Source organism: Benincasa hispida, chromosome 9 (assembly GCF_009727055.1).
Source record: "Benincasa hispida cultivar B227 chromosome 9, ASM972705v1, whole genome shotgun sequence".
Taxonomy (NCBI): domain Eukaryota; kingdom Viridiplantae; phylum Streptophyta; class Magnoliopsida; order Cucurbitales; family Cucurbitaceae; genus Benincasa; species Benincasa hispida.
The window spans coordinates 26,798,287-26,819,276 of NC_052357.1; the positions used below are offsets into that span (position 1 = coordinate 26,798,287).

Sequence of the window (20,990 nt, forward strand, 5' to 3'; positions counted from 1 at the left end):
GTAAAGTACTCTATAAAGCCGTTTTTGTTGCTTATTGCTTTCTAGTCTACTACAATCTTTCTTTCTTTATTCACACTCACAAATCTTCTTACGAAAACCTTTTCTCTAAACCGTTTTCTAAAACCGTTTTCCCTAAAACGGGGGTGGAGGTTGCAAGAGGCACTCGGTGTGCCATCGGCAGTCCGTAATCGAGTTGGCTGACTTGTTCATGAGCGGGAACAAGTGCCGCACAATCGCTAAGAGAAGCTTCCGAAAAGAGCGATTGTGACAGTTGGTATCAGAGCCAAGTTGGCTTATAGAAGGAAGATCAGTGATCATGTCGGCGACGAAGAACCTGAACAAGTCCCATGTGGACAGATTGGTAGAGATGGAAGAGCAAATGCTCTACCTGAGAGAGGTCCCAGATAATGTTCGTTTCCTTGAGACTCGACTACAAGAAGTTGCCGAGAAAGCCGATGGAATTGATGCGGTGGTAGGCCGCTCTAGACGGATTACCCGTCAGAGAATTGATGATGAGGGTAGAGACCCTCGAGACCAAAACAGTACGGTCCGGCAACTTTGAACGAGGCGATAGCTCCTCGGGTTCTGTTGCCCACATAGAGGAGCGTGTCGAGGAGCTGGACAGCTCCCAAAAAGCAATACTTCAGATGGTAACCGACCTATCTGAAGACTTTCGATCGGCTCTGGATGTCGTCAGAGCCGAGATAGCGGATGTGAGTGCTAGGGTGAATCTCACCATCCGCGGTAGGGAACCAAGCCCCACCTGGGGGCGCAGTGGCAGTAAGCCGAATAAAAATCCCAGAACCGAAACCCTTCTGTGGGGTGCGAGAAGCGAAAGCCCTGGAAAATTTTATCTTCGACCTTGAGCAATACTTCAAGGCGACGAACACAGTGACTGAAGAGTCGAAAGTCATAATAGCAACGATGCATCTAATTGAAGATGCAAAACTGTGGTGGAGATCACGATTTACAGACATACAGGAAGGACGTTGCACTATTGTAACTTGGGACAGATTGAAACAAGAACTTCGTTCGCAGTTCTTCCCCTGAAAATGTTGAGATCTTGGCTCGACGAAAACTCCGAGAGCTAAAGCAAACAGGTAACATCAGGGACTATGTAAAACAGTTTGCAGGACTCATGTTGGACATACGAGATATGTCCGAAAAAGACAAGGTCTTTTGCTTTGTGGAGGGGCTGAAACCGTGGGCGAAAGCAAAACTATATGAACAGAGAGTACAGAATCTCCCCTCTGCCTATGCGGCAGCTGAAGACTATACGACCTTAGCACTGACTCACAAGATGTGAGGAAGCAATCAACTTCCTCAAATGAGGAAAACAGAAACAGCCGTTCCAGCCCTCCCAGGCCTGGGGGAGGAGACAAGAACACAGGGGGGGACCGTAAATCATCCCAACCGAGATGAGGAAACAACTGGCGGGGGCCGCCACAACAGCATAACAATTACAATCGCCCCCTGTCTTGTTTCATATGTAGAGGGCCACACAGGGAGCGTGAATGTCCAAATCAAACTGCGTTCAATGCTTTTCAAGCCACATTAGCCTCTACCCCCGGAGACGAGGCTGAAACTAGAGGAGACGGTAACCGAGCAGCGGCAGAAATTGAGAATCCCAGGATGGGGGCATTGAAATTCCTGTCTGCACTCCAGAAGAATATGAGAAAGGCGACGGAGCCACTAGAGAAAGGTCTCATGTATGTGGACGCTTGGGTCAACCAAAGATCGGCCAAAACCACTATGGTTGACTCTGGGGCTACCCATAACTTCATGGCGGAAACGGAAGCTCGCCGCCTGAACTTGAATTGGGAAAAGATGCAGGAAAGATGAAAGCTGTGAATTCCGCAAGCCCTACGATTTCGGGGATAGCGAAGAGAACTCCGGTAAAGTTAGGAGACTGGAAGGGCCTCGTCGACTTAGTGATTGTCAAGATGGATGATTTCGATGTGGTACTGGGGATGGAATTCCTACTTGAACATAAAGTCATACCAGTGCCCCTCGCCAAATGCTTAGTCATTACCGGATCTACACCGACCGTAGTCCAAGCCAGTATCAAGCGGCCAAATGGAGTGAGAATGATCTCAGCCCTCCAATTGAAGAGGGGCCCGGCCCACGACGAACCCACGTTCATGACCATCCCGATAGAATCGATTGAGTCCACTGAAGAGGAGATCCCCCAAGACGATCTATTTGTCTTGGAAGAGTATCGGGACGTCATGCCGAAAAGCTTGCCCAAGTCCCTACCCCACGAAGGGGGATTGACCATGAGGTTGAGTTGTTGCCAGGGGCAAAGCCGCCTGCCAGGAAGGCATATCAGATGGCCCCGCCAGAATTGGCTGAGCGTCGAAAACAGTCAGACGAGTTGTTAGGTATGGCTCAGCTTAGCTTCAATAGCCAGCAGAGTTCCGCGATCGGAAAGGCGGCCCTTGAAGTGTGCGACAGACAGCCACTCAGGTCACACTTGGTGGACCACCCTTATGCAGGCAAAAGTCCTCAGGCACATAACTTCACTAAAGAGTGGAGCAAAACCCCTGAGATAGCTCGCGCCTACCTAGAAAGAGCATCAAGAAGGGTGAAGAAATGGGCTAGTAAGAAGCAGAGGGCCCTTGAGTTTCAAGCTGGGGACAAGGTCCTGATCAAGCTACGACCGGAACAGTTTCGTTTCCGAGGCCAGAGAGACCAACGGCTAGTAAGGAAATATGAAGGTCCAGTGGAGGTAATTGAGAAGGTCGGGAGAACCTCATATAGGGTTTAGTTACCCTCATGGATGAAGATTCATCCTGTCATCTGTGTGAGCCTCCTGAAGCCCTATCATCCCGAACCCGAGGATGAACAGCGGAACATGCTAAGGCGCCCATCGTCACGATGAAGAGTTTTGCTGAGAAAGAAGTTGCACAAATCTTGGGTAAACGTACGCGCCGTAGTGGAAGACCCAGACGAGAACTGACAGAGTTCTTAGTGAAATGGAAGGATCTCCCCTACGAAGAGATCAGTTGGGAGCGGGCCGAAGACTTGAAGAATGCAGCTCCGGCCATCACAGGTTTTGAACAAGGACGGTTGACGGGGACGTCAACCAATTAAGTGGGGGAGAATGTAACGGTCATGCTTGTCCAGGGCCTGTTGCCCATGGCCGCATGCCCAATCCAACCCCCTTCTAGCATACTTTCATGTCCTGTATTGTATTAGTTTAGTTAGCTTGTTTTCTTTACATTTTCATTGTAAGTGACCACTCGCCCTTTTGCATATGCAAGGGCGCCAGTTGGCTTTTTGTCCAGAATGCACTATATGGGGATAAGACTAACCATCATTTCCTCATACCCGGAGTAGTACTCTATAAAGCCGTTGTTGTTGCTTATTGCTTTCTAGTCTACTACAATCTTTCTTTCTTTATTCACACTCACAAATCTTCTTACGAAAACCTTTTCTCTAAACCCGTTTTCTAAAACCGTTTTCCCTAAAACGGGGGTGGAGGTTGCAAGAGGCACTCGGTGTGCCATCGGCAGTCCGTAATCGAGTTGGCTGACTTGTTCGTGAGCGGGAAAAAGTGCCGCACAATCGCTAAGAGAAGCTCCGAAAAGAGCGATTGTGACACAAGGCATGCCTCGGTCGAGAGTGGCATATAGCCAAAAGAGGTGTGCGATGGCAAGGGATGGTGAACCCCTTGAGGAATTTAGCTCATGATAGATGACAAAATAAATATTTTTATTAAATCAAGAATCATTGTACAATGTAGTTTGATTGATGAGAAGATGAAAAAATAAAATAATTACAAAAACTAAATGAAAAATAAAAACTATAAAATAACAACTCTAAAGAACTTGGGAAGGTTTCAAAAACTTCAAGTCTTTCCCTAGGATGATTTTCCCTTTTCCTAGGTGAATCATTCCTCAACACACAATTCCGTGGGAAGAGATATCCTAGAGTTGCTACGCCTTAGAGGAACTTTCGTTCTTAAGGCTGCTGACTTGAAATACTAAGAAGGGACCTAAAGGACTACTATAAATGATGGCAGAATTGGTGAAGAAGAAGATGAGGGAGGGGGATGGCTATGGTGAGTTACATCCTTGAGGGGAAGGGTTTCCAATACTTTTATAGGCATAAAAATGATTGGGGAAGGTCGGATTTTCAAACTCTAAATGATTTTTAGGCGAAATCGAAGCTAAATAACTAATTAAATCGTGAGGATTGAACTGCCTTTAACTAGTTCGATTTCTGGAATTTGAGGGCCCACTAATACAGGCTCATCACTTCTGTTGTGGGCGCATCAGATGTAAATTTTGTAGAAACAACCTCAAAACCTACCAAAATTCAACAAATTAGCTCCAAATCAACAAATAACAATGTTTAAGCATAATTACCTTCCAAAAAACTTAGTTTAACAAAATATGACTAAATTTTGAGGAAAATCATGCACAAATCAATTTTTTCATAGTAAAATACCCAAATAGAAACTCAAATTCATGCATTTTATGACATGAATCATTGTTTTGTAGAAGTTGTGTAAAGTTATTACTTAGTTGGAGTTTTGTAAAGTTGTTACTTAATATGAGTTGTGTATAGTTCTTAAGTTCGCTTCATTGTGCATAGTTGTTGGTTTGCAGAAGTTGTGTCAAGTTGTTTTTTTGAACTTTTGTGAAGGTGTTGCTTTTGCAGAAGTCGTGTAATTCTTGGGTTTGCAGGAGTGTGCCATGTTGTTATTTTGCTGAAGTTGTGTGAAATTGTTGCTTTTTTAGGAGTTATGTATAATTCTTGGGTTTGCAAAAGTTGTATAAGTTGTTGAATTGTAGGAGTAGTTGGAAGTCATTGCTTTATAGAGTTGTGTAGTATATGTTAATTTGCAAGAGTTGTGTAACTGTCAGTTTGTAGTTGTGCTTCAAACTTTATGCAAGTGATTTGATATATTTTTTATTTGTGTATGAAATACAAGTTGGATACCATGAGTTACATATTGAGGTGAATGCAAATTTCAGATTAAGAGCTTGTTTTGAGTCGATTACAGGTTCCATATGAAGAGTCCCAATGACTCGGTTCTTCTTCAGGAAAAAAATGGTATTGTTGATGGATAAAAAAGGTCAACATAAGTGTATAGTTAACGCTTAAGAATCGTCAATAAAACATATATTGAAAGACAATAGAATAGTTTTCTTGACATGCAAAAAAAGTCAATAAAAAAGGGTTTTCTCGACGCTTTTAATAAATAGTTGAACAAAAATGTCAATATTACCATATTTTGACATTCGAAAAGTATCAACAAAAAGGATTTTCATTGACAATTTTTTTTGTGTAGTTGATAGGTAAAAAAACGTCGACGTACCCTTTATTGATGGCCAAAAATGTCAACAAAGGATTTTTGTTGTTGTTTTTTGCCCGTCAACAAAAATAGTTTTTTTAAAGTTCAAGCTTTCTTGATATGGCTTACTTGGCCTTTTTTGGCTATCAACATATATATTTTGGACATTTTTTTTCAACAAACGTCAAATTTGTAGTAGTGTTGATTCTCTTACTAACTTAGGCATCGAACCTCTTTTTCTTTGTTTTACCGTCATTTCTTCTCCAAATTACAAATTCATCGTTACTGTCATGTGGAGGTCAAGTGCTTTTTTTCTTGGCCAGAATTTCTTTCTTTATTCACACTCACAAATCTTCTTACGAAAACCTTTTCTCTAAACCCGTTTTCTAAAACCGTTTTCCCTAAAACGGGGGTGGAGGTTGCAAGAGGCACTCGGTGTGCCATCGGCAGTCCGTAATCGAGTTGGCTGACTTGTTCGTGAGCGGGAAAAAGTGCCGCACAATCGCTAAGAGAAGCTTCCGAAAAGAGCGATTGTGACACAAGGCATGCCTCGGTCGAGAGTGGCATATAGCCAAAAGAGGTGTGCGATGGCAAGGGATGGTGAACCCCTTGAGGAATTTAGCTCATGATAGATGACAAAATAAATATTTTTATTAAATCAAGAATCATTGTACAATGTAGTTTGATTGATGAGAAGATGAAAAAATAAAATAATTACAAAAACTAAATGAAAAATAAAACTATAAAATAACAACTCTAAAGAACTTGGGAAGGTTCTCAAACTTCAAGTCTTTCCCTAGGATGATTTTCCCTTTTCCTAGGTGAATCATTCCTCAACACACAATTCCGTGGGAAGAGATATCCTAGAGTTGCTACGCCTTAGAGGAACTTTCGTTCTTAAGGCTGCTGACTTGAAATACTAAGAAGGGACCTAAAGGACTACTATAAATGATGGCAGAATTGGTGAAGAAGAAGATGAGGGAGGGGGATGGCTATGGTGAGTTACATCCTTGAGGGGAAGGGTTTCCAATACTTTTATAGGCATAAAAATGATTGGGGAAGGTCGGATTTCAAACTCTAAATGATTTTTAGGCGAAATCGAAGCTAAATAACTAATTAAATCGTGAGGATTGAACTGCCTTTAACTAGTTCGATTTCTGGAATTTGAGGGCCCACTAATACAGGCTCATCACTTCTGTTGTGGGCGCATCAGATGTAAATTTTGTAGAAACAACCTCAAAACCTACCAAAATTCAACAAATTAGCTCCAAATCAACAAATAACAATGTTTAAGCATAATTACCTTCCAAAAAACTTAGTTTAACAAAATATGACTAAATTTTGAGGAAAACTCATGCACAAATCAATTTTTTCATAGTAAAAATACCCAAATAGAAACTCAAATTCATGCATTTTATGACATGAATCATTGTTTTGTAGAAGTTGTGTAAAGTTATTACTTAGTTGGAGTTTTGTAAAGTTGTTACTTAATATGAGTTGTGTATAGTTCTTAAGTTCGCTTCATTGTGCATAGTTGTTGGGTTTGCAGAAGTTGTGTCAAGTTGTTTTTTTGAACTTTTGTGAAGTTGTTGCTTTTGCAGAAGTCGTGTATAATTCTTGGGTTTGCAGGAGTTGTGCCATGTTGTTATTTTGCTGAAGTTGTGTGAAATTGTTGCTTTTTTAGGAGTTATGTATAATTCTTGGGTTTGCAAAAGTTGTATAAAGTTGTTGAATTGTAGGAGTAGTTGGAAGTCATTGCTTTATAGAGTTGTGTAGTATATGTTAATTTGCAAGAGTTGTGTAACTGTCAGTTTGTAGTTGTGCTTCAAACTTTATGCAAGTGATTTGATATATTTTTTATTTGTGTATGAAATACAAGTTGGATACCATGAGTTACATATTGAGGTGAATGCAAATTTCAGATTAAGAGCTTGTTTTGAGTCGATTACAGGTTCCATATGAAGAGTCCCAATGACTCGGTTCTTCTTCAGGAAAAAAAATGGTATTGTTGATGGATAAAAAAGGTCAACATAAGTGTATAGTTAACGCTTAAGAATCGTCAATAAAACATATATTGAAAGACAATAGAATAGTTTTCTTGACATGCAAAAAAAGTCAATAAAAAAGGGTTTTCTCGACGCTTTTATAAAATAGTTGAACAAAAATGTCAATATTACCATATTTTGACATTCGAAAAGTATCAACAAAAGGATTTTCATTGACAATTTTTTTTGTGTAGTTGATAGGTAAAAAAACGTCGACGTACCCTTTATTGATGGCCAAAAATGTCAACAAAGGATTTTTGTTGTTGTTTTTTGCCCGTCAACAAAAATAGTTTTTTTAAAGTTCAAGCTTTCTTGATATGGGCTTACTTGGCCTTTTTTGGCTATCAACATATATATTTTTGGACATTTTTTTTCAACAAACGTCAAATTTGTAGTAGTGTTGATTCTCTTACTAACTTAGGCATCGAACCTCTTTTTCTTTGTTTTACCGGTCATTTCTTCTCCAAATTACAAATTCATCGTTACTGTCATGTGGAGGTCAAGTGCTTTTTTTCTTGGCCAGAATTTGGCATCAACATGTAACTTTATCTCTTAGACTCGTTTTCATTAGATTCATTGTTATGTTCACATCCTTTTCTTACTCATACATTTTCCTATAAGGTGAAATTTTAATTCAGGATGTCTTGTCATTTTTCTTGTATGTGTATCCTTTTATAGTACACCATTCATATATATCAAATGATAGGACGAAATATACATCCAAGCACACTTTGTTATTTGCTAATGTTCCATTTGGTAACAATTTCATTTTATATTTTTTGAATTGATGCTTGTTTTCTTTCAATTCTCTTAAAATAGTTTTTTACTTTTAAACATATGAAACTCTTAGTTAAAATTTAAAAACAAAAACAAGTTCTTAAAAACTATCTCTTTTAATTTTTTTTAGTTTTCAAAACTTGTTTGGTTTTTTTATATAGTAAGCCTAAGTTACAAAACAATGCGAAAAATACTGGAGGAATGAAACTTAATAGCTATGAACCACATTTACTTCTTTCTACATTGATACCCCAACAAAAGGCTTGGATGATATGAATTCAAAAGCTTCCACAATTCAAGCCAAAGGCAAAATATCCACAACAATAACAAAAGTAGCAATAATAATAGCCAGTAAGATGGGAAAGTTTGGCTTAAAGAGATAAGCCAGATTCTTCATCCTCTTCGAGAGTAGAAGTGTAAACAATGTAGAATGCCCAAATGAGACCAAAAACCCCAAAGAGAATCCAACCAAGAAGATTGTTGCTCAAACCAAATGGAAGGCCAGTCCCTTCAGTGCTCAGTCTCTCATCCACCAAAGCCATGGCTGGGCTCGACATTGTCGCAGCACACGCCGCAGCTATCAACGATGCCCCCATCCCCAAGTTGCTTGACTTGTTTTCTACTTCTCCATTTCCCTTTCCTTCCATTGAACACCTCACTCCTCCCTTCTTTCCCAAGGCAGGCAACCCTACATCAAAGTGGTGACAATAGAAACTATATGTTCAAATATACTCAAGGGTATTTGTGGAAAAAAAATGAATCCGTTTAGTTGTGGAACCCGAGGTGTAAAGAGTTAACAAGTTGTCATTCAGTCTATAATGAATTTATGAAGTCGAGTTACTTTAGCTAGTACTTTTTGTGCTCAACATGTTCTTAGTACTTATCTTTTAACTTTTTTAAATGTTGATTTAAACCATTTAAGTTGAATTGTTGTTTAAAAATTTGATCCAAGAGGATCTATGCATTAAAAAAATAACCAATTAGGTAAACGAAAATCATCAAAAGGAAATTCAATTATCAATTCATTTTATTCGTCAAGTCAATTTCTAATATCACCGTCTAATTATTTAAAATTTTAAAATATAAAGACTAAATTGTTTTTAAAGTTGAGCATGATATTTATAGAAACGAATTGTTAGAAGTAAAAACCAAACCGAGGCTCACATCAACCCAACCTTGATTAGTTTTGGAATTATAATAAGAGTATAAAAGATTAAGCCAATTAGAAACACAAGATCTAAATAGAGAAAAAAGAAAGTAGCAACCAAGGAACTCACCAAGAAGGAATGGGGCAGGTGAAGCCGCCGGCAGCGGGCGGTTCTGCACCAGAGAAGTGCGCGCGGTGGCGACGGCGGCGGAGGTGACGGCGGCCATTTGATTTATTTGCTCTTGGAAAATAGAAGAAGAAGAAGTTGGGAAAAAAATCGCAATTTGGAAAGTGGAGATCAAAGGAGTTTGTAAAGATTAATATTATTTGTTGGGTTTTGAGTGGCACCACACAATAGCTAGATAAAGGGCCAACCATTTCCTTGATATCCTCTATCTACTTTTAACCAATTGGGTTTGTACACGTGTCCAATCATCCTTTTTTAGCCAATAGCTTACTCCTACGTGGACTTCCCAAATGTCCAAAATGAGATTTTCCTAAAACCTTCACTCTCATGTTTTCTTTCATATCATACAAAGATGCTTTCAACTTTTATGTGTAATTTGCACTTAAAAAATACGAATAATATTTGTGATAAATTTAAGTATAACTCGACTAGTTAAGATGATAGTAATAAATAATAAATTTAAATTATACCTTTTTTTTTAATCTCATTAGAACTTATTTTTTAGACTAAAGGGACAGTTGTAAATATAGACATTAAACCCAAAGTATTAACGAATATAACTTAATGTAAAACAAAAATTGCAAATATGGTCAAATTTAAATATTCTATCAGAGATAAACCATATTATTAGTAAGAGTCTATCAGTAATAGACCATATCAGTGGTAAGAGTCTATGATAGACTTAGGAGTCTATCGCTTATAGACTTGACTATATATGTAATTTTTTTTAAATAATGTTATACACTTGATTATTATTCATAAAAATGCTACCAATTGCAATTACCCTTTTTATAATGTGTATATTAAAATGAAGAGATCTTTTTTTTTTATGTTAGTCTACATTAATTAGAATTGGGTATTTAGATGAAAAAAATCTAGGTTAAAATATCATTTTGGTCCATATATATTGAAGATTGTTTTGTTTTAGTCATTGTATTTTCTATTGTCCAATTTTAGTCCTTAAACTTTCAATAAATCTTAAATTTAGTTCCTAATGTTAGTTTATTATTTTTATTTTTTTAAAAAAAATGTTATCTCTAGGATTTTTGTTATAAATTTTGAAAACATATTCAGATACTTTATTTTCTTGCATGAAAATTACTATTATTATTTAATTAATTTTGATTAAAAAAATTGAAAGATTAAATTTAAGATATACTGAAAGAATGAAGACTAAAATTGGATAATTGAAAGTATATAAACAAAAATTGGATAAACTTATAGAGACCAAAATGATATTTTAACCAATATATATTTAATCTATTATTATTATATGTATATATGTTTGGTATATATAATGGACCTAGAAACTTCTAAAAATTTCTAGAAATCTTAATGGGAGGAAGTTTGATATGCAATTAATTCAACTTACACTAATAATTTAAAACCAGCTGAATTGAAATTCAATAATTTTCATAATTCTACAATTTGTAAGTTAAGTCAAGAAGGTCAAGGTGTAGCTTAATTAGTAAAAAGATTATTCCTACTAGAATGAAAATAAAATATCTATTTAATTTTCTGAAAATGTAATCCCACCATTTCACTCTTTAACTTGTTAGGATTAATATTATGTTTGCATTTTTTTTTTTTTTTTTTTTTTTGGCCATACATTTGAAGTTAAAAGTTAAAAAGAAAAACACAGCCAACAATTTTTCTAAGAGAAATATGGGGATATAGATTGAACAAGATGTCATGATAGATAAATATGTCAATTAGTCGATTAATGTTTAGGTGTGCTCACTTTGACAATACGAAACAAACAAACATTAAAATTTTGTTTAATAACCATTTTATTTTTTATTTGTGATTTTTGAAAATCAAGCCTACAACTATTAATTCAAACTATGATTTTTTTTTTTCACTAAATTATATAACATAACCCTAAACTTTGTACTTTGTGTCAACCCTTGAACTTTCCAAAAATTCAAAATTTTCCTTACTTCCAAAATGAATTTAAAAAATATTTTTATTGTTAGTTTTGGATGGAAATGTTAGATTTTTGTGTCAAAAATACCCCTAAACTTTCTAAAGTTTCAAAAATACCCTTGAATTTTAAAAAAGTTTAAAAATACCCTTAATGTTATATGAACACAAATCATTATATTGTCTTACTTTATATTTTCCATCTTGTTTCTCCCTAGTCTCCCTTCTTTGATACCCTCTTACTCCATTTTTTGTTAACTATTTGACATTTGTTTACCTAAAATAAATAAATAAATAAAATTGTACACTTCAATGATGGTATAAAAACTATAATAAAAAGAAAGAGAATAAATGAGGCACCAAGGGATTTTAAATGTTCTAACAAAATTATATGTGAGTAGTTAAGTGTGTGTCAATAGTCAAATACATTTTTATATTTGATTATTCATCGTTTTGGTATGTTTTAAGGGTGAAATTTTGATTTTAATTTGGTTGCTGAGAGAATTGGTGTAAACTAATAATCAAATAATTAAGAAAAAAAACAAGAATATCTATATGATAAAAAAAAAAATGAATATCTATATAATTTGTTTTAAAATTGAATCTTTTCGAACTTAATAATACTAAAAACCAATCCAATCGACCACTATAAAGTATGAGTATTTTTTAATTTTTTTAATTAAAAATTTAAAGTTAAATTTGTTATGAGGTATTAACCATTAAAGGCATTTTTTTTATTTTTTTAATTTAGAAATATTTTTTAAACTTTTGAAAGTTCATGGATATTTTTAAAACAAAACTTTAATGGTCATCTAAAACTAGAGCAGGAGTATTTTTTAATTCTTTGAAAGTTTAAAAGTCATTTTTTAAACTTTTAAAAATTCAATAATATTTTTTAACACAAAATACAAAGTTGAATGATATTTTCTATAATTTAACCTTTTTAGTATTAAGTTTCTAAAATTTTACTTGAAATCTAATCAAGTTTTCAAACACTTACTTTTAGTCTTTAGAATTTATTAAGAATTCAAATCTTTCTTCAACATTACAACCATGGTAAAGAAATTGCAGAAAAACAAACATATAAATTAAAAACAGAAAACTAAAAACGAAAGGATATCAAACAAGTCCTAATTTTCTTATTTGCTTTCGATATTATTCCCATCAAAGTTGGCAACATTTCCATCCACAAAAGTAGGTTATCTTCTCACTAGACTAAAGCATGAAGCATACATGAACAAAAACAATCTAAATCCATATTAGATTAATTAAACATAGTTTCAGATAGTTTCAATATGAAGTAAAACATAACTGTATCAAATATGAGTAGGAACTAGTTTTGTTAAATGACAAACATTTCACTTGAATGTATAAACTGAAATTACATTACATCATCAAATCTAGGAAGTGAAAATAATAAAATTTCTCCCAACCAATGGGATTCTATCATTCTCTCTTCTTTTTCTCATAAACTTTGCACCACACCCAACAAGTAAACTTTACAACCAGATCAACAAGCAAACCTTTCTTTTTCCTGCCTTATTGTTTGTTAAGTATCCAATTGTATGGTGCTTAAAAAGAATTAACTGTAATTCACATACATGAATATGGTACAAAATAATACAAGCTAAAATTGCAGCAGCAGCCTAATTATATTACTAATTTTCAGTGAGATTTGATTCTTGAACCTTACTATCATTCTCTTTGGTGCTGTGTAAAATTTCTTGTATACTTTTTGCAAGCCTTGATGCCTCCTCATCAAATTTTAGCGTTCTTCTCTCCAAACTCTGCATAACCTAAATGTTTATAGTCTGTGTTCGAGACGATGATTCAGTTGTACATCATACAAGATCAACCAGTATAGTAAAACATACCTCAGATGCCCATAAGCAATCCCTCGCCTTGCGTGGAATTATGTGAATGTGAGTCTGAAAATTTCAAGCTTACACAAAGATTAGCAAAGGTTTGCTCTTATAATATGAAACTTAAAAGCCAGTCTGCATAACCACGAGTTGGACTAGAGTAGCGACGACTATATATAAGTCCTACAAGTTTGTTAATTGCCAAATATTATAAAATCACACGCTTGTTTTCTAAAATAGCACGGATCCTTTGGTGTAGGAAAAAATAAAAAGATTAAAAGGCTAGTCAAATTTAGATTAAATGCACGACAGCACAAGTTTATGATCTTTTACTGATGCATTATTACTGAAACCTATGTTGTTCCACAAGGGGAATGAAAAAGAATAGGAAAGATCTATTACAGCTTACATGGAATATAACTTGACCAGCGGCCACACCATTGTTAACTAATAAGTTGAATGAATCTGCACGAGGTAAGTTTCTCTTCATGTCAGTTAAACTACTACATTTTTTTGGTTTTATGGATAAGAAACCGAATAATTGAGGAAAAGTGAAAAAAATACAAAGACATACTTGAAGCAAAAAATATCCACCAAAGATTGAAAATTGTAAAAAATAGATAAAACTAGACACCAACGTCAATTCTGATTACATATTCCTTCTTCAGATTCATGGTATGATGTCAGTTTCAGAACTCTAAAAAGCATCACCAGCACCACAGTGCAACATAAAAGTAGAAATAGACAAGGATATCCATTCTAAATGAAGGGTCCTGCGCTAGAAATAGAAGGCTGAGAAAGGAGGTAACTTGCATTTAATAGGAAATCTAGAGAGCTATACTGTTTTTTCATCAGATGGCTTCCAAACAACGTTGAGGCACTTGTATAACAGTTGGTGAAATCAACTTTACATGAAGATGGGGCTTTTAATATAATAGAGAACAAAGAAAATACTCTTGATCAGCTTTCAAGAAAAATGCCTTCTTTGGTTGAGTTGTTTTGTTGCATTCTTTGTTGGAGGGCCGCTCGGATCATATTCTCTGGAAATCTGACGTCGCTCAGGCTGTTTGGAGTTACCTTTTTTTAGGGGTTTGGCTTTCAGTCTGCCCGTCATAGGGACTAGAGGCAAATAATTGAGGGGTTCCTCATCCATCTACCATTTTGAGAGGAGAAAATTTTTATGGCACACCGGCATTTGTGATTTGTTGTGGGGGTTTGGCTTTAGGTCTTATTTTAAGGCATGTTTGGGAGTGTTCCTAAAATGGCTAAAATCACTTTTGTCATTTTTAAAATCATTCGGAGGATGCTTTTAATGATAATGATTCAAAATCAATTTAAATAGTATAAAGAATGCAACTAGAAGTGTAAAATTAAATATTGAATTAATTTTGAGTTGTTAAAGATATGTTTCAGAATGATTTTATATATAATAAAAGTGATTCAAACAATTTTAAAATCACTCACAAAATGCACTTATTCAATTGGACTCCCTTTCTTTTGTGGGAATCTCCTTTTTACAGACTTGGTTTTTTTTCTTTTTAATATGCTTCTATTCTTTCATTTTGATGCCCTAAAAAGCACTTTCATGTGTTTTTAGGTTTTGCTAAAAAAGTTAGACCACGTTTTATATAATAAAATAGCATGAATATTTTGAAAAACTTCTCATCGATCCAAAGTCATCACAAACTCATCCAAAGCATCATTTATTGATTGTATTATCCACCAACTACTACAGACATTTTAGCATCATTAGTTCCACATAAAAGTGACTCAGTCTAAAGAATCGCATGAAGCACTTTGTATCAAGGCAGTTCATTCGAGACCTGATAGGTCACCCGTCACCGTCACGAAAGTCATCATCAGAGGGGGTGGGGGAGGGGTACATCTGTTAAGTAGTTAGAATCTGTCTAAATATGCTTGAGCAAGTGGGTGACTCCAAAAAGTATTGAGGTTCTTTGGTGGTGAGAAGGTAGTCTAATAGCAGTTGATAATCAGGAGAGAGGCAGGGGTCTCTCAAATTATTCCTTGGAGTATATAACTTTTTTTATAGGAATATATATATTACTTGGAATATATATTTCAATTTTTAAGTAAATAAAGGGGAATATTATCCTTAGGCAAGGAAAATTCCCTCCAGTTTGGTAGGTATTTTTACGTGATTTAAAATCTAAATGCAATACTTTATTCCTATACATTTAATAAGAGTTCAAATGATTGGCTAAAACCACCCTTTCACATGGTAGTCATGCAACTACGTTAAAAGAACCATTCTTAAACAAAATTGAGGGCAAGCTTGAAAATAAAGGGTGTGGTTCTAATAGGAACTAAAACAGATTGAAAATAGTGGGTGTGGTTCTAATAGGAACTAAAACAAAACCAAACTATATTGAAATATAAACAATGAAGATCATTCTCAAGCCTTAATTCACCTAACAAACTAATTTTGAACTTCTCCTTTCCTCACTCCCTCTATTTGTAACCAAATACCCTAAAAACACCTAACTAACTACTAATGGACGCTTAATAACATTCCTATCAAGTTCATCTTTTATTCCCCCCTAATCAGCAAGATTAACCACATGTATTTCAAACATGCATGAATTGCCATCATATGAAAGACAGAAAATTTGAGAAAATGGAGAGAAAACAGAATCAAACAATGATGCAAATAGATGTCAGTTCATACCACTACCAGTAGACTTCATGATTGCATTGCTAATGATGGGAACTTTAGAACACATTGCAGCTATCACCTGTTAGGTAAGTAAATAGAAGATAGAGAAAATAAATACATATGACATAGAAAAATTGACAGAAACAAATGAGGGAAAATAAAGGCATGTGAGGCCACAAAAATCTTAGGAGAAAGCAAAGCTTACAACATAACATCTATAATGTGGGAAAATTGTGGAGGAAGATGATGATAATCTAGGAAATACTTCAAGCAAGTCAACTCAACAGACAACCATGCCACATTTTAATTATGTATTCAAGGTGTATCTTGCCCCAACATGTATTTCCATTAGGAAACATTGAAGAAAATTAATAAAATTATTATAATAAGAGGTGATCTTTGGTGTTTATTGAAGGCTTGCCTCATCAGTTATCAAACAAAAACACAGATTTCATGGAAATATATAATAATTTGCCTTATCAGTTTTTTACAATTACTATAGAACAGAGAATCGTGGATGATTACTTACAGAAGGAGGTGTAGCTTCCAAAGAAGAATAATGAGATTTTGGTATAATTAGAGAGTGCCTGGATGAAATATAAACAATGAAGGAACAGAAAAGAAAAAATAGAGCCTTCAATGGGTAAAGCAATCCAATTCAACATTAATTTTAGTTAGACTAGGAAGCATCAACTTATATTTAATGGGCCAATTATATAATGGAGTATCTGTTAAATTGAAGATAGACTTGGATGGTTTCAAGTGGAGCTTAATTCAAAGTAGTTTGCACGATTAGGTAAACAATTTTAAAGTATCCTAAAATCGAAATTGATAAGACATATACCTCCTTAAATTGATAAAAAAAAAATAAAAGGGGTAAAGTAAATGCAACGATGTTATCTAGTAGTCATGCCAATAACATATCATCGAGTTAAAATGAATGATTACACAAGGTAGAAGTGGAAACATAACTGTCAAGTCAGAATGTATGTTAGGAACTAGGGTATATATTATTTAGTGAGTTGGGGATTCGAACCTTTAACCTTTTAATCAAGAGTACATGCTTAAACCAGCTGGCCTATGCTCAAATTGGCAGGTATATATTCTTTAGTTAAACTGACTTATACTCAAAGAGATACAAAGGAGCTCTCTAAATCTCCCTCAGCAATCTACCCTATGATAAATACGTTGGGGTGTGCCAAAAAGTTGAAATTTTTTAATATGATCAAATAAATCAAGTCATTGAGATACCAATGTAACTTATCAGCACTAAAATTATTTTCTCTCGTGCACTGCACCACATACTCGAGATATTGTTAATGAAAAAGGTCATTCAAGCTAACTCATATACAATGGTATCACGCAAATACATCATCACAAAAAATAAGCTTAAGCTATCCAATGTAACAATCGATTTAAATATGTATTAGATGAATGATACCTTACCCATTACTCAGTGGTCTAGTGTCTAATATACAAAGGCAACTATCATCTTCATAGAGCTGCAAAAGTTAACATAATTTAGGTGCAAGAAAATGAAGAATAAAACTAGCTACTAATTCCTCATTATTGTCAACTGAATTTAACAGGATTTTTTTTAATCAAACATGAGAAAGGAATCTGGATTTCTCTAATTGACTTAGGAGATTGCCTAATGTAGCTAGGAGAATTGAATCCTTTTTCTTTTGAAATGTTGGTAATTAGCTCTTCAATATTAGAGGCTTTAGTTTACAAAGTACAAAAATAAGCTACAAGCTGTTTATAGTACTAGAAAACATAACTTGTACAATAAACTTCACTCAACTATAAGCACGTCATAAGAGGTGAATATATTGCATTAAAGGAGCTTTGGTCGCTTCAAATATCCCCTATATATCTCATAAAGGAAACAGTAAACAGCAGCATGAAAAGTTTAAATGGATAAACCAGTACCTTAAAAGCAGGTGCCTCGCCTCGTATAATCCTGCAGAAAACACAATCATCTTGCAGACTCCCCTTTTGGGAATCATAAATTAGATGCTTACTCTTGGATCCAGAATCACAGCTCGAAGAGGAAAGATTTAAGAGAGGAGCTGGGCTACGACCCAAGTTAATTGGGCAGAGATGCGAATAGAGAATAGCAAGCCTCCGGGCTTCCATGGACCAGTTGAAGCAGAAATTATTGCAGTCAAACTGTGAATCGCCATAAGTATATACTGTAACACATGTAGAGAATTTGATATAACAAACAGAGCCACTTTGCTATGAGCTTAGAAATCTAGAGGAAAAAAAAAGGACAACTATGAGCTGCGGATATTATGACTCAAAAGAAATGAACCGTCCCTAAGAGTTTGACGGCCAGGACTAAGTTTCCTTCAGTTGTAATCAGCTTATGTTTTAAGTATATTCCTCCAAAAACAAACGGTCCTCAATCAGATCAAAACATGTCCTATTTATTCATCCAATCACCACCTATATTATCATAAATACATTGCTATTAGTAATGCCACTTCCGACTCTTACACCCTTTACCTCTTCCTTACATCAGAGGATGTGAAACTTAAAAGGTGAGCCTTGGTATTACAATTACCCCACTGAAACTCACAACTTGTCCTCAAGGTGGAGATCAGGAAACTGTCGGTGGCTAACATCAAAAAGTTCCCATCTACAGCTAAGTATAGACCTCCAAATTTTGATCTAAGGTAGCCAGACTCTTCCGCATTTAGACACAATACATTTCTGCAGCCAAGTACAACCAATGGAAATCGAGGATAACAGCTAAAACTCAAAGTTGAAACCCATACGCTTCAATACGTAGCACTAGCATTGGTTCCCAAAGGCTTTTTGGTCTATTCAAAACTTTTCTCAAACCAAATAAAGTTTCTGCTCTCCAACCAACAAAACAATAGTCGTCAGCATCCTCTCAGACTCATACACCCATTTGTGGGTGCCGTTCTGCTGCGTTGATACCAAATAATTTGAGACAATAATGTCTCAGACAAAGATAAAACTACAAGTCTTGTGCTACCACAACAGTTAATGGTCACAAGTGTATTTGCTTATTAGTCACCCATAGGCTTGAAACCAGAAATAAGCAAACCAAATTGGCCAGGTCCATCAACTTAAACAAGATGTACACTGTTCAGTCTCTCTATCTTTGTTCTCATATTTATTTTCTGTAAGTTATAGGACTAAAGTAGGTCTTTCTTTTTTTTCTTTTTTTTTTTTTAATTTTCTTATGAACTCTTCAGGATTTGAAGAAATAAGATCCTTGGCTCCATAACACGAATTTTGGGACAAAAATACATTTTTTTACTGAGGATTTTTATGCACCCAATAGAGATTTGGATTCCTCCCTGAGTGCATTACAGAACTCCTGATTTCCTCTCAACATTAAAATCATTTTAGAAAGAGAAACATAAGTATCCCTTTTCAATTATTAGATGAAAATATTAAATTGGAGAGAACGGAATGGTGGATTAATAATTAAAAATGATAGTGCAAATGAACTGTACCAAGCTATGGATTAGATACTCAATAACCATGTTGCTGCCGTATTCAGAATACTTTGATCATTTGAAACAATATTTAACAAATTTAAATTCCTCAACCATATATTACCACACCAAATTTAAATTTACCAACCATATATCTTCTCTTCTTTAATCCTGAGTTTAAATCCTATATTCCCCCTTACTTTCAGTTTGTGTCTAATTTTGTATCTGTACTTCCAAAACACATTCCTTCTCCTCTGTTCTACTTTTCACTCACGAACTGAAGCCTTCCCTACCCTTACTTTCTGTCAAAAGTTTGACTATTCCGCCCACCCACCCCTTTTATCATAAAATAAGTCAAAACCCACATTTGTTTCATTTCAAAAGTTTGACTAAACCAAACAAACAATTCTACAATTATTGGCCAAAGTTACAAGTCATAAAAACAGAGTAGCTCATGATTGAATATCACTAAAATTAGCACAAGGGGTTGTCATTCACCTCTTGCTATCTTCCCCGATGGTGCACCAAATCTTTCAGCTCTGTCTTGCTCTCGATCCTGAATCAATTCCAGAACCCCATATCAATCAGCAATTTGTGCCAAGGCTGCAAAAAGACCCATGTCACCACTAAGTGTTTGGAACCCAGATAGGAAATTCAAAGGAAAGAGCTAAAAAAACTAGTTGGGGGAAGAGAGGAGGCTAAGAAAGAGAAGAAGAGTGAGTTTTAGGCCTCAGTAGGGGGAAGAAATAGAGAAGGGAAAAAGTGGGGATGGTGATTGAGGGAGTTGCAGAATAGATGGTAATTGGTTTTTAGAAAGTTTTGTGTTTGTGGGTGAGAGAGAAGAAGAGGAGATGATGAGATTCCCAAATGAATGGCTGCTCTATGTCTTAATTCACTTGTAAGATTGGTTTAGGCCTTTTGGGTTGGACTTCCTATCAATGGGCCTCACAATATTTTTTAGATGGGATTTTTACATTAGAACTATCTTTGACCATATGTTTTCATGAAGGTCCTTAAATTTGATTTTTTTTCCCCAAAAAAAAGTCTTTTAGTGTTATTTTTGGACAATTTTACCCTTTTTATATTTATTTATATTTTTTTATATTTTTTTTCTATTTTTGAAGCTACTTTGAGAGAAAATATATTTATTATAAAGAAATGAAATACATTTAATATAGTTTTTCTCATTTATCAATTGGAGAGAGAAAATGTATTTATTTTATTTTTTTCCTATTTTTCAATTTGGAAAAAAATATATTTAATGAAATTTTATTTTCTATTTACATTGGTTTTCACAAATTAATTTATTTGATTTTTTTTTATCGATTATGACGGATTCATGATTATTTTAGATATACCTTAGAACATTTTGTTAGGTATTTGAAAATATTTTGACCAATATATGAAATATATTACAGTTTATAAATTAGAAATTAACTCATTGTTGGACATAAATTGTAAACCAATATATGGAATATACCACAGTATATAAATCTTCATAAATTCCATTTATATCACAGTATATATATCATAATACAATAAGTCTAAATTAAAAAATACTCGTTTGTATCAAATAAACGAATACATATACCACAGT

At 34.8% G+C, this 20,990-nt stretch overlaps 2 protein-coding genes across 6 annotated transcripts; both read right to left on the bottom strand.

Annotated features, from left to right (window-relative positions):
- Positions 1–8,318: 8,318 nt before the first annotated feature.
- LOC120087320 (photosystem II reaction center W protein, chloroplastic-like) lies at positions 8,319–9,596 on the bottom strand. Its single transcript, XM_039044299.1, has 2 exons — positions 9,402–9,596; positions 8,319–8,812 (listed from the first exon to the last, which is right to left on the bottom strand). The coding sequence occupies exons 1-2, from the start codon at positions 9,496–9,498 to the stop codon at positions 8,496–8,498; spliced, it is 414 nt and encodes a 137-aa protein (XP_038900227.1). The 5' UTR covers positions 9,499–9,596; the 3' UTR covers positions 8,319–8,495.
- A 3,122-nt stretch (positions 9,597–12,718) lies between these two features.
- On the bottom strand, positions 12,719–20,282 carry LOC120085040 (adenylylsulfatase HINT3). 5 transcript variants are annotated; one of them, XM_039040871.1, is made up of 8 exons: positions 19,892–20,282; positions 17,850–18,089; positions 17,364–17,419; positions 16,447–16,504; positions 15,930–15,996; positions 13,653–13,708; positions 13,256–13,309; positions 12,719–13,177 (listed from the first exon to the last, which is right to left on the bottom strand). In XM_039040871.1, the coding sequence occupies exons 2-8, from the start codon at positions 18,054–18,056 to the stop codon at positions 13,040–13,042; spliced, it is 636 nt and encodes a 211-aa protein (XP_038896799.1). In that variant the 5' UTR covers positions 18,057–18,089; positions 19,892–20,282; the 3' UTR covers positions 12,719–13,039. The 5 variants fall into 5 exon arrangements, with proteins under 5 accessions (XP_038896799.1, XP_038896798.1, XP_038896800.1 ...); XM_039040870.1 differs by having other exon boundaries at positions 17,850–18,112; positions 19,892–20,281; XM_039040872.1 differs by having other exon boundaries at positions 12,719–13,168; positions 17,850–18,112; positions 19,892–20,277.
- Between the last annotated feature and the right edge of the window lie 708 nt (positions 20,283–20,990).